Consider the following 14,580-nt stretch of genomic DNA (forward strand, 5'->3'; position numbering starts at 1 on the left):
TCAGGGGAGGGCTTAAAAAGGTCTCAGGCAATCCTTAGTTGGAATCAGCTGATCCTAATTAACCTCAGGTAACTCCCTGTCAGCTGATCCTAACTGAGTCTCTGGCAACCCCTTCTCATCTGAACCTGATTGACCTGTAGTTACCCTTCCTCGGTTGATAGGGAGGAGGGCCTTTTAACCTTCTGGGACTGTTTTCTACCTCCACCCCCCTACCCCCGCAGTTGTCTGTCCTGAGATTATCACATATCCCTTGCCCAACACTACAGGGTTGGGCTACTTGGATCGGCAAACAGTGCACCCTCGAAGGCCATCCTCATTGCCATGCTTGGTTCCGGACCTATGTTGTAATCTGAAGTGGAAGGGCTGTAGCGACAGGAACCACCTTTGTTATTCTTGCATTTCTTTCTTTCTTTTGCTGCATCCACTTCAGAGGGGCATGGTCCGTGATGAAGGTAAACCTCCATCCGAGCAGCTATTAGCGAAGGCTTTCTACAGCACACTTTACCACCAAGCATTCCTTCTCTACTACAGCATATTTATGTTCCCTGGGCAGGAGTTTCCTACTGAGGAACAGGATTGGGTGTTCTTCTTCTCCAACCATTTGTGAAAGAACTGCTTCCAACCCAACCTCAGAGGCATCAGTCTGCAAGATAAACTCTTTCTCCCAGTCTGGAGTTCCAGCACTGGGTTGGTGCAGAGGGTGGTCTGCAGATATGCAAAAGCCTCTTCGGCCGCACTGGTCTATCTTATTGTCTGGGCCATGGGCTTTTGTTAGGTCTGTTAACGGGCATGATCTGGTGGCAAAGTGGGGGATGAACCGCCTGTAGTATCCAACTAGTCCCGGGAATGCTCTGATCTGTTTCTTCGGAACTGGTTGGGGTCAATTCTGTATTGCCTTTAACTTGTTAAGTTGGGGCTTCACCATGCCCCTCCCCACTATATACCCGAGATATTTGGCGTTTGCTAGCCCTGTTGCGCATTTGGAGGGATCTGCAGTCAGCCCTGCCTTCCTCAGGTTGTCTAGGACTGCTTCCACCTTCTCCAAGTGTGTCTCCCAGTCTGGGCTATGTATAATGATGTCATCGAGACAGGATGTGGATGCAACAGTTTGTCCATGAGTCGTTGGAAAGTTGCGGGAGCCCCATGTAAACCAAAAGGGAGGACAGTGTACTGATACAGTCCATCTGGTGTTGAAAAGGCCATCTTCTCTTTGTCAGTACTGGCCAGGGGGATTTGCCCATAACACTTGGTCAGGTCAACCGTGGACAAAAATCGTATTTTTCCTAATCAGCCAATAAGTTTATCTATCCAGGTATAGGATACACATCAAATTGGGACACGTCATTCAATTTCCAGGAGTTGTTGCAGAACCTCATACTTCCATCAGACTTAGTAACTGGGACAATTGGACTTGACCATTGGCCATGAGACTCTTCAATGACTCTTAACTTCAGCATTTTTCTGACTTCTGTCTTGATCTCTTCTCTTTTTGCCTCTGGGATCCGGTATGGCTTGACATTCACCTTCACTCCAGGTTCTGTGAGGATGTGATGGTGAACCTCAGTAGTCCTGCCTGGCTTTTTCTGAGAATATGTCCTGGTTGCATTTGATCATGTTGATCACTTCAGTTCATTGGTCAGGGGTCTATTCTGGGGATATTCCCACTTGGCTGGGGGTGGCGATCCTAGAGTGACCACATGAGCTTCTCTATCTTGCCAAGGTTTCAACAGGTTTATATGATAGATCTGCTCCACCTTCTGGTGACCAGGCTGTCAGACTTTATAGTTGACCTCTCCAATGGCTTCTATTATCTCATATGGCCCCCGCCACCTGGCCAGGAGCTTGCTCTCCGCTGTGGGTACGAGCATCATTACTCAATCTCCCACCTGGAATTTTCGGATCGTCGCTTGGCAATCGTAGTATGTCTATTGGGCCCCTTGCGCCCTCTCCATGTGTTCACGCACGATGGGGGCAACTTGGGCTATCCCTTTCACCTACAACACATGTTCGATGATGTTTCTCCCTGGGTTCGGCTGTTCTTCCCAACCCTCTTTGGCAATGTCCAGTATGCCACGAGGGTGGCGATCATAGAACAGCTCGAATGGGGAAAACCCAGTTGAAGTCTGAGGAACCTCCCTTATAGCAAACATTAGGTATGGCAGCAGGGCATCCCAGTTCTTCCCGTCCCAGCTCACAACCTTTCGTATCATAGAATCATAGAATATCAGGGCTGGAAGGGACCTCAGGAGGTCATCTAGTCCAACCCCCTGCTCAAAGCAGGACCCATTCCAAACTAAATCATCCCAATCAGGGCTTTCTCAAGCCTGACCTTAAAAACCTCTAAGGAAGGAGATTCCTCCACCTCCCTCGGTAACCCATTCCAGTGCTTCACCACTCTGTGAGTGAAATTTTTTTCCCTAATATCCAATCTAAACCTACCCCACTGCAACTTGAGACCATTACTCCTTGTTCTGTCATCAGGTACCACTGAGAACAGTCTAGATCCATCCTCTTTCGAACCCCCTTTCAGGTAGTTGAAAGCAGCTATCAAATCCTCCCTCATCCTTCTCTTCTGCAGACCAAACAATCCCAGTTCCCTCAGCCTCTCCTCATAAGTCATGTGCTCAGCCCCTAATTCATTTTTGTTGTCCTCTGCTGGACTCTTTCAATTTTGTCACATCCTTTTTGTAGTGTGAGGCCAAAACTGACACAGTACTCCAGATGAGGCCTCACCAATGGTCGAACAGAGGGAATCACATCCCTCAATCTGCTGGCAATGCCCCTACTTATACAGCCCAAAATGCCGTTAGCCTTCTTGGCAACAGGCACACTGTTGACTCATATCCAGCTTCTTGTCCACTGTAACCCCTATGTCCTTTTCTGCAGAACTGCTTCCTAGCCATTCGGTTCCTAGTCTGTAACAATGAATGGGATTCTTCCATCCTAAGTGCAGGACTCTGCACTTGTCCTTGTTGAACCTCATCAGGTTTCTTTTGGCCCAGTCCTCTAATTTGTCATTTTCTTTACTGTTCTATTAAAACATTTGATGAGGCCATCGGTCTGCGGATGATAGACTAACTTATGGTCCGTATGTGGAGCATTGCACATAAATCCTTCATTAATTTAGACACAAAGGGATCAGTCAGGATCTCTTTGGGTATCCTCACTCTAGAAAAAATTTGGCTCAATTCCTTAGCTATGGTCCTGGATACAGTGTTCGTAGGGGAACATCCTCGGAGTATCAGGTGGTATAATCTAGCACAACCAGTATGTGCTGATGGCCTCGGGCTGATTTCTCCAGTGGCCCCACTAGGTCCATAGATATTTGCTCAAATGGGACTTCAATTATTGGCAGAAGTACCAAAGGAGCCCTTAAGTGTGGTCGGGGGCCAGGTAATTGGCATTCCGGACAGGAGGCACAATATCATAGGACCACCGCATAAAACCTCTGCGGAATTCAGTCGAGGGTTTTATTTACCCCTAAATGCCTTCCAAACAGATCCATCATGCCCCTCTGATGCTTCTATGGTACTAAGAGTTGTTCCATGACTTGCTCTTGGACCCAGACTACTCTGTATAGCAGATCCCTCTTTATCATATAATATGGCCCTGGGCCCTTGGCTCTCCCTTGCACAGGGACCTCATTCACCTCAACTACTTCTTTGCGACTATTGTTATATATCGGATCATTGGCCTGATCCTGCCCAAAATTTTCCAGTGAAGGTCCCATTTGCCCAAACTCAGGAGGTTCTAGTTCCATCTCCCTCTCAAGGGAGGTCCCCAGGGAACTGGGTCCAGCTGCTGGTTCGTCAGCCCCCTGCATAGTCCCCTTGTCAGCTGGGCCAACTCTTTCCCCTACAAGTATAGGCTTCTGTTTCTGGGCCAAGATTCTCGTTCCCCTCCTCTTATCTGCCCTCCTTTCTCACCAAGTCTTCCTGAGTTTCCCAGGGAAGAACAAATCCTGGGCAAATTCATGGAAAACGGGGGGGGGGGGGGATATCGGGGTCATCCCATTACTCTTGGGAAGTCTCGTCCTATCAGGACTGGATAGGAGAGTTTCAGGACCACCCTCACCGTCAACTTAGTGGGGTTTCCCAGGACTTCTATTTTTACTGGGATGGTTGGGTAGTGATTGACATCTCCATGTACACAGGATATCCCTGTGCACTTGGCCTGGGATAGTTGGTCTTGCCTAATCAACATTCCCGAGACCAGCATAACCGCACTTCCTGAGTCCACTAACGCGATGGTTTCTATGCCATTTATTTTAACTGGTCTAGTATAGCTATGAGGGGCCATCGCAACCTCTACTAGATTTATTAGGTCGCATGGTCCTTCTAGATCTCCCAGGTCGCATTGCATGGGCTCTTCTAGGTTAGGACATTGGGCAGCTATGTGCCCTATTTCCCCACATGCATAACATCGGTATCCTGCTCAGGGCAGCCCCCTATTTGTTGGGCTGTTAGACTCAGGGAGGTAAGGCCTTTGTCCCCCAGTCCCCAAGTCCCTCCGTGATCTCCAGCCACTCTTCAGCCTCCTTCCTCCCCCTCCATAGTTCTGCCCAGGGCCCTCGACACAGAGACTTGCCTCCTATTCTGGCGCCTTCCTTCCCCAGTGGGCCAAGAAAGTTATTGGGCTGCTAGGTGTGTCTCTACAAGGGCAACTAACTCATCACAGGAGGAGGGATCCTTTTGACTGACCCATCCTCCAATGTCCGGTGGCAGCCCTCTCATGTACCTGTCCAAAATTATGATCTCCACAATTTTCTCTGGGCCGTGGGTCTCGGGGCACAGCCAATTCCTGGCTAGGTGGATCAGGTCAAACAGCTGGGACCTCGGTGCTTTGCTGCCCCGGTATTTCCATTTGTGGAACCGCTGTGCCCTGATAGCTGTCGTCACATCAGACCTCGTCAGGATCTCCGCTCACAAATCCCACCCCTGACACCACATGTGGCAAGGCACCTTCTCGGTCTCACCAGCCTCAGCTGATTTTAGCCTTGGTAAGACAGGCTTGGGTAAAACAGTCCCTCTTGGTTACACAGGGAAGTCTGTTCCTTCGATCCACCAGTCTTTTGTGCTTGTTTTTCTTCCTTATGGGAGGGAATGCAGCCTCCCCTTCTGGTGAGGCTCGCTGTCTCGCAGCTCCTAACCTACTCACAGTATGACTTATTCTCTCTCTCCTTCTCTTCTCCCAACAGGGGAGGGTTTAAAAAGGTCTCAGGCAGCCCTTAGTTGGAATCAGCTAATCCTAATTGACCTCAGGTAACTCCCTGTCAGCTGATCCTAATTGATTCTCTGGTAACCCCTTCTCAGCTGAACCTGATCTACTTGTAGTTACCCCATCTCAGTTGATAGGGAGGAGGGCCTTTTAACCTTCTGGGTCTGTTTTCTACCCCCTCCCCCCACTTGCAGCTGCTGGTCCTGAGTTTATCACACATGGATCAGACTTCCCTCCTGTGAACAAGTCAAAATACTGAACCTTGTGCTTCCCAAAGACCATTCTACCAATGTGGAATCTGAATGCCTTCCAGAGCTACAAATAAACAATGTGACTATCACCTGCAATGCTGAGTTCTTCTCCACTCTGCTCTCCTCAGGAGGAAAGATTGCCATACATAGTACGTTTTAAAAAAATATTATTTTTTGCTGTGCACAATCCCACTGTGCCTGAGGAATGGAGTTATTCAGGGCAGTTGAGGTCACAGAGAGCAAGGTGGTTCTTTACATGTTCCAGGCCTTGCATATTTAATATCTTGAAACCAAGGTCAGAGACCTTAAACTTGATGTGGTCTTCTGCAGGTAGTGAAATATGGGATGATACACTCTCAGTGACTGGTGTTGCTGAGGAAGCTAGCTGCTGTGTTCTGCACAAATGCTGTTTTTTTTCCAAGCTAATTAATGCTTTTATATCCAGGTAAACAGTGTTGCTGTAATCAAAAGGTGAAGTGAAAAAGGCATGTACTAACAAGGTGAAATCATCATCTACAAATATTAAGTCTCCTAGTCAGCTGAAAACAGTAGAACACAGGAACTGCCATACCTTATCAGAACAGTTTTGTCCTGTTTTTGACAGTAGCCAGCCAGATGCTTCAGAAGAAAAAGTAGCAAATCCCTATAGAAATCTTTTATGCAATAATCTGCTTATTGGGACTTTTTTTCTACTCTCATCAATTCATAGCTATCTTATGCTTTTAAATATGGTTTTTATATTCTTAAAAAATGTTTTATCCTATCTAATGTAACTGTGAATGTTCCAGTCTACATGACTGTCTAGTCCTTTTCTGAATCCTTCTAAGATCTTGGCTTCAATGATATCTGACTATGTGTTCCATAGCTTAATTATGAACTGCATACAAATGTATTTTCTTCCATCAGTTTCAAATTTGTTACCTTGCAATGTCATTGATTCCCTCATTTCTCTATGAAAGGAAAGAGTAAAAAGTAGTATCAGACTGACTTTCTCTATATCATACATTATTTTACATATTTCTGTCATGTAACTTTATTTGATCTCTTTCTAAACTAAGTATTCCTCTTTTTTTTCAATTTCTCTTTATATGGAAATATTTTCATGTTTCTAATAATCTTTATCATTTATCTGTAAAACCCCTTCTATTTTCTGTTATATCATTTTTCAAGTTGAGTAACTAGACTTAACACAGTTTTCAAAGGAAGGATGTCCCATCAGGTTATATAATGCCATTAGGAAAGTTACAGTATTTTATATTGTACGTTATACAGAATAACACTGTTTGTTTTTTGACTGTTGCTTCATAATGAAGACAGGACATTAGTGAAATATCAAAATGACACCTAAATCTTTTTCCAGAATTAGTTTTCAGCTTAGCAACATAGTTCAAATTATTCCTTCCAATAAATATTACCTTGCATTTATTTAATGTGATCTGCCAATTTGTCTAGTTTTATCAGGTTCCTTTGAAGTTCCTAACAGACTTTTCTGATTTTGACTACCCTTAATAATTTTCCTGTGCAAATTTTGTGACATCCCCATTCACCTGCCATTTCCAGACAAAGGTCCTGGCCTTAGTAAAGGTAATTGGGCATCCCACTGTTTGCCATGTAGAAAATTGATAATTTATTCTTAGTTTGGTTTCTCTTTTGTCTCTTAACAATTTCTAATCCATAATAGAATTTGAAATGTGTCTTCAATTCTATCTGTCTTTCCCCATGTTTTATGCACGAAATACCCTCCTAATCCTGCTTCACCAGCCCAACTTCTTTTCCTCATTTATATCATTCCTGAAAACTTCCTTCCCTCATGATGCCCAGAAGAAGTGAATGAAAAATTTAACTTAAAATAAATTTCAAGCTAACTCCCTCCTCCGTGTTTCCCATGTCTTCTTTATGTCTGCCTGTAGACCCTGATCCCACAAGGGGGTCTGCACAGATGGACCTAGGCACTAACAGAGAGTCTTGCTGACTTCAAATGAAACTCTATGTGGGTGGATGTTTGAATACTCATCTTGAAAACAACAATTTATCAGACAAGATAGAATAATATATTGCAGTGCAAGAATCTATCAAACTGCTTTCAAGTCTTCATTTTTTTCATGTTGCCAAAATAAAAAGAGAGAAAGCAATATCAACGGGCAACAGGTTTTGGTTTTTGTTTTTGTTTTTTAACTAAAAAACAACAAATTGTATGTGATTAAGAATTGTTTTAAATATACCTCAACTCTAGCCTTGTAGAATACAATATCATGCAGCCTCTCTTTGTATCGGCTGACTTCACTTTCAAGCTTGTCAACTCGGATTGCCTTCTCACGGAGTACGTCTAACTCATCACGGTACACTCTGGCAGAGCGAGCATCCGAAAGCAAATTCATATTCTAGAAAATAAAAAATTAAGTTATTTGATAGGTAATCTGTGAGGTGATGTACTGCTGTTCTCTTTTTCTATTTTTTCACAAACCTAGATGGATTGTCTAGTTAGAATATATAGACATAATATATTTACACAAATTACATGTCCAGATTTTGTTTCCTGTCTAACACTAAAGCTCTTGAAAGGGAGTTCAGTGAGTTTCAACACATTGTTCCTTCAAGTAGGACAAAGAAAAAATACTTCAGTGTGATTAAATTCCTACACAAAAGATTCGTATTGTTTGTCATTTCTTACACGAGCAACTTGAAAATGCTTTAAAGCAAGTACGGAAACCCTGAATCTTCATGTGTCTTAATTCTCAATTCAAATCAAAACTGTGATTTGGTGTATAGGATGGGCCCTCCCCCGATCTGGCCCTGTCTATCATGCATGATAGGGCGGTGACCTTTAAAAGGAAGGACCCTGCAGTCAATGGGGGGTGGGGGGAGCAAGATTGCCCTAAACAGCAGACTGCAGGAGCGACTTCTGATGCTGTAGAGGGAACTTCTAAGCAGGAGATCTTCACCACAACCCTGAGGAGAGTACAGTGGACTACCAGGGTAAGACAGACAGGCGGAGCCTGCCACAGAGATCCAGCCAGAGCAATTTCCCCAAACCTGTTACACTAAGGCTGGATTTTTGGCACCACCCCACCCCGTTTTGCTGGGACCTCAGGGAGGGAGTATCTCTGAAGATGTGGGTATTTGTGACTTGCATTTTGATCCCCCAGCTAGAGAGACTTAAGCAGGGGTGCCATTTCAGATTTTGGTGTGTGTTGGGGGTGGAAGGGCGCAACTTTAACTGTGATTCAAGGGACTACTTAGGCAACTGAAAACTCTAAATTTTTTGCAGATAATAACTTAGAAATTAGCTGACAGAAGCCCTGTATCTACTTCCTATATAAAGAAAGCCACATTTTAAGTGTATATGTAAGATCAGAATAACCAGAACATAATACAGCAAGATATTGACAATCCCAAACCTCGAGGTATCAGTTTTGAAACCTTGACACAGATATCATATATGACATACGTTTGGATGTTAGCAGCATGGATCTATAATGAAAAAATTTTGGCAGCCAAATTTTACAAATTGTTTGGATTGGGCCAAAAGAAACCTGATGAGGTTCAACAAGGACAAGTGCAGAGTCCTGTACATAGGAAGGAAGAATCCCATGCACTGCTACAGACTAGGGTCCGAGTCGCTAGGCAGCAGTTCTGCAAAAAAGGACCTAAGGGTTACAGTGGACAAGAAGCTGGATATGAGTCAACAGTGTCTGTCCAGAAAAGACAAAGGCATTTTGGCTGTATAAGTAGGAGTATTCGAGCAGAACGAGACATGATCATTCCTTCTATTTGGCATTGGTGAGGCCTCATCTGGAGTACTGTGTCCAGTTTTGGGCACCACACTACAAGAAGGATGTGGAAAATGAAAGAAGCCAGCGGAGGGCAACAAAAATTATTAGGGGCTGAAGCACATGACTTATGAGAGAGGCTGGAGAACTGGGATTATTTAGTCTGCAGAAGAGAAGAATGAGGGGGATTTGATAGCTGCTTTCAACTACCTGAAAGGGGGTTCCAAAGAGTATGGATCTAGACTGTTCTCAGTGGTACCAGATGACAGAACGAGGAGTAATAATCTCAAGTTGCAGTGGGGGAGGTTTAGATTGGATAAAGGAAAAAAAATTCACTAGGAGGGTGTTGAAGCACTGGAATGTGTTTAATCTGTTTTGTCCAAGAATAGGGTTCAGCCATCAAAATGGCAAGTCCTCAATTGTTTGCTGAACATCCAGCGCAATCCCTGAGTTCTAGAGCCAAGAAACTCTTCTCATAGAAATAGCTTAGACCATCCCGCTGGCCAAAGTGACCGCCATATTGAGGTCAGATTGCTTGGCCATCTTTGCCACAAAGGAGCCCTCAGTAACAAACTCCTGAAATTCATCCTGGGAGGTCTCAGGCAACTGCTCCTCAAACTTAGCCATAAGTAACCAATTAAGGAAGTCATATTTGAACAGCAGGGCTTGCTGATTTGTAACCCTTAGGTGAAGGAATGACTAGGTGTAGATCTGCCCTCCCTACTCTGTATCAAGGGAGGGTCAGAAGTCCCCACACCATCCTGCATGCCAGAGTTGGTACTGAGCTGGTCTGTGCTCATAGGGGAGGCAGAAGAGTCACTTCAGGACCCGAAACATCCCCAGTTGCTTTTATGCAACCTCCTTCTTGGTACTGACAACAGAGAATTACTTCTGTGCCTCTCTGGAGGTGACGCAGCCCCAGAACTGAGGGAAGCCACTTTCTCTCTAAGCCCAAAGGTGATATGCAGACTGGAGGAAGACTCAGAATCTGAGGAACGCCTATGTACCAGGTCAGGAATCATGGGTTGCTCAAGCAGATGCTGCTTCAGGCAAAGGTCCTGCGCCACCTGAGTCCTCTTCTTGAACAAATGACAGATCAAGCAGCATTCCTTCAGGTGGGCTTCACCAAGTCAAAGCAGGCACTGCATGTGGGGGTCAGTGCTGGGCATCGCCCCACACAAAGGGCAGTACTTGAACCTTGCTGAGGGCATCACCGGGCCGGAGGGTACTACCACTAAAAATAATGCTGTACTAACTCTAAACTAACTAACTACTAATGATCAACTATATTCACAACAAGTAGGCTAGAAAATGTAAGTTCACGAGGTTGTGGAGCAATAACCACACAGAGTTCCAACTCCAGCTGATGGGCTGTAAGAAGGAGTTGAGGGGGGGTTGGGGTGGCACCGCCTTATACAGCCAGGGAGGGGAAACAGCCATGAGGCATGAACATTGTCCCTCTGTGGGTACTAGGCATGAGGTGTGCGCACAGCTACTTGGAAAACATGTCTGCATTTACTCAAAGAAGAATCTCTCTTTGTACATTTCTTCATCTCTCTACTGATCACAATAGGAGGACCAAAGTTCTTCCACTTAGATGATATCTATGAATGACCTGAAATATGGTTTTATATATAGGCATATTGAAGAACAATTGAAAAATGCCTTTTCACCCGTTGTCTATCATCAGGCGTACAAAATAGAGAATTAAAAATGAAGGTTACTGGAGCTTTTCAAGATACGCTCTGTACATTCATATTTGTGGGGTATTCATAGATGTGAGACTTTTTGCACAGGCCACTCATAGAAGACTCATTAATATATAATAAGTGATCATTTTTGCAATTAAGACAAATTAGATAAAATCAATTAATTAATAAGTTATAAAAGTTCACATAAACAGGTGCGATATTAATGCAACAAAACAAAAACACTGTGTAACCTAAAAAATGAAAATAATATTGTTATTGAGATGGTCAAATTCTTAAGTTCTGTTGACTTTGTAAAATAGATGTCCAAGATACACACCTCCTGCTGCAGTCTCTTTAGTTCAGCTTCCATCTGTTCAAGTTCTTGTTTACAATCTAGCAGCTGCTCAGTTTTTTCCTCCCTTGAAAAAAACAAAAAATGTAATTAAAATAATATAGTACTATACCATTATACCAGTGAATCATTGTCTTATTTGCCAATATTTAAATTACTGACAATAGCTGGGCAACAATAACTACTTCTTGATATTACTCAAACTTTTCTTTATTTAATCCATAATTTCATGGGAGTGTGAGCTGTGCATTGCAAATCAAAAGCTACAGCAAATTAATGTATGTTATAGAGAACACAATTTTTGAGGAATAAAGTGTTACTAACTTTTTTCATAATGGCTGTTCTTCAAGATGTGTTGCCTATGTCCATTCCACTTCAGGTGTATGCATACCCAGTGTGCTGTTGGAGATTTTTCCATCAGTGGCACCCGTCAGGGCACTACATGTGCTCACTGCTGCCTCGGACTGCTGTGCGATGGTATAAAGGGGAGAAATGCCCTCAATCCTCCACAGTTCCTTCTTACCAGACAGACTCCAATATAAAGGAAAAGGAGGGTGGGTCTTGGAATGGAGATATGGAACACCTCCAAAAGAAAAAACTGTTACTAACCTTCCATAACTGTTGCTAATGTCCATTCTATGTTAGGTGTGTGCGTTCCATGTGCACCGTTGCTGCAGATTATTCCCTTAGTGGTACCCGTAGGGGCCGGTCCTAGTGCCCCTGGAACCCTGTGCTTATGCACCAGTATAAGGGGCGCCGCTGGCCCCGGACCCTCTCAGTTCCTTCTTGCTGGTAACTCTGACAGAGAGGAAGGAGAGCGGGTCATGGAATGGACATAAGCAACACATTTTGAAGAAGAACAGTTACAGAACATTAGTAATCGTTTTTTCTTCTTCAAATGCTTGCTCATATTGATTCCATGCTAGGTGACTTCCAAGCAGTATCCCTGGTGGTGGACTCAGCGTTCACGGACGTGTCAACTGGAACACTGCTCTCCCAAAGGTGGCATTGTCATGGGCCTGCTGGGTGATGACATAATGGGACGTGAAGGTATGAATTCATGAGCACGTCATGGCCCTGCAGGATGTCCTGGATTCGAATCTGCGCAAGGAATGCTGCTGACAAAGCCTGGGCCTTTGTAGAATGGGCTGTAACAATGGCCAGAGGCGGAACTTTCGCCTGCTCGTAGCATGTCCTGATGCAGGCTGAGATCCTCTGGGATGATACCAGCAAATCTTTTATCCTGTCCACCACTGCTATAAAGAGCCATGTTGTCTTAGTCCATTCGATATAGAAGGCTAGTGCCCGCCTAACATCTAATGTATGCAGCCAACGTTCCTCGTCTGATCTGTGAGGCTACAGAAATAAGGCAGGAAGAAAAATGTCCTGGTTGTTATGGAACTGTGACACCACCATTGGCAGGAAGAACTGAGGGGTGGGGGGGAGGGGGACTCTAGGACCTTCTCCTTGAAAAACACCATATAAGGGGGTTCTGAAGTTTGGGCTCTAATTTCAGAGACCTTTCTGGCCAAGGTAATTGTCACTAGGAAGGCTACCTTCCATGAGAAGAGCAGCAGCAAACAAGATGCCAACAGCTCAAAGTGCGGGTCCTGTGAGCCTTGACAGTACCAGATTCAAGTCCTATGGGGGAATTGGGTCGCAAAACTGAGGGTACAGTCTTTCCAAGGCATTAATGAACCTGACTGTTATCTCGTGCAAGACTGATTTACCTTGGACCAGAGGGTGGAAGGCCGAGATGGCCACCAGGTGGACATGGGTTGACGATAGGGTTAGACCCTGGTACTTCAGGTGGAGTGAATAGTCCAAGATGGACTAGACGACCGAGATGGGGAAAGACCCTATCAGAGGTCCAACAAGTGAAGTGCTTCCACTTGGCACAACAGGTTGCCCTGGTAGAGGGTTTTCCCCTACCCAGTAAGACTTGCTGGACCCACTCCAAGCAGGGCTGCTCCCAGGGGTTCAACCATGCAGCAGCCAAATCATCAGATGCAGGGACGCAAGGTTTGGGTGAAGCAACCAACCTTGGTTCTGCGAGATCAAGTCTGGGTGTAGTGGGAGCTCTAGTAGGGCTGCCACCAAAAGGTCCAGAAGCATGGCGAACCAATCAAGATAACCCTTGCCTTGTCCTTTTTGTGATTTTTAAGAGGACGCTATGGACCAAGGGTGTTGGGTGGGCAGGCATACACCAGTCCCCCTGTCCACAAGAGCAGGAAGGCATCAGACAGGGAGCCCTGGCATCGAGAAAAACTGCAGCCATCTCCTGTTCTGTCTGGAAGCAAACAAGTCCACCAGGGGAGTCCCCCACCTCTGGAAGATGGAGCTGATGGTGAGAGGAGAAGGACATGCTGAGGAGATCCACCAGTGCATTCCGGGCCCCCAGGAGGTGTGACGCCTTGAGGTGAATGACATGTTCCATACAGAAGTCTCACAATCAAAGAGCCTCCTGACACAGGGCTGAGGAACGAGCTCATCTTTGTTTGCTGATGTAGAACATCGTGGCCATACTGTTTGTCAAGATCTGTACCACTCTGCCTGATAGGTAGGGAAGGAAAATCTAGCAGGCCAAGCATATCATCCTGAGTTCCCTGACATTTATGTGAAGGTAGAGATCCTCCTGGGACCAGAGGCCCCAAGTACAGAGACTGCCAAGGTGGGCTCCCCACCTCAGGTCTGAAGCATCTGAGACAAATGTCACCGACAGGTATGGGGCAGTGAAGGGAACTCCGTCCATCATCGTCCACAGTTCTGTCCAGCAAGTCAGTGATGTCAGAACATTTGATGGAATTGTGAGAACCAAGTCCAATTGGTGTCTGCTGGGGGAGTAAACTGACACCAGCCACATCTACAGAGGTCTGAGATGTAGCCATGCATACTGCACCACATAAGTACATGCTGCCATGTGGCCCAGCAGCTTGAGGCATAACAAGGCAGTTGTGAGCCTTGATGTGGGCGATGAGTTCTGACATTGCTTGGAACCAGGTCTCCAGCAAGTAGGCTCTGGCCTGAGTAGAGTTGACCGCCGCTCCTATAAACTATTTTCTGAACTAGGATCAGAGTTGATTTCTGCTCGTTCACAAGCAGACCCAGCTCTTGATGGGTGGCCTGTACTATGCTGACGCTGTAATACACATGAGCTTGTGAACTGCCTTTGACTAGATATGGACAGATCTGCATGCCTCGATGTCTCAGGTAAGCTGCCATCACTGCCATGCACTTTGTGAAAACCACTGGGGCTGACAAGAGACCGAAGGGGAGTGTGGTGAATTGATAGTGGCGCA

At 45.3% G+C, this 14,580-nt stretch overlaps 1 protein-coding gene across 9 annotated transcripts in view; it reads right to left on the reverse strand.

Annotated features, from left to right (window-relative positions):
* CCDC88A (coiled-coil domain containing 88A) overlaps window positions 1-14,580 on the reverse strand; it is a 341,661-nt gene that overhangs the window by 128,611 nt on the left and 198,470 nt on the right. For all 9 annotated transcript variants that reach the window (XM_032784366.2, XM_032784364.2, XM_032784363.2 and 6 more), the window contains 2 exons: window positions 11,267-11,348; window positions 7,691-7,849 (listed from right to left, as the gene is read on the reverse strand). In XM_032784366.2, coding sequence (XP_032640257.1) covers window positions 7,691-7,849; window positions 11,267-11,348 — 241 coding nt within the window. The remainder of the gene's footprint in view (window positions 1-7,690; window positions 7,850-11,266; window positions 11,349-14,580) is intronic.

Source organism: Chelonoidis abingdonii, chromosome 3 (genome assembly GCF_003597395.2).
Source record: "Chelonoidis abingdonii isolate Lonesome George chromosome 3, CheloAbing_2.0, whole genome shotgun sequence".
Lineage (NCBI taxonomy): Eukaryota > Metazoa > Chordata > Testudines > Testudinidae > Chelonoidis > Chelonoidis abingdonii.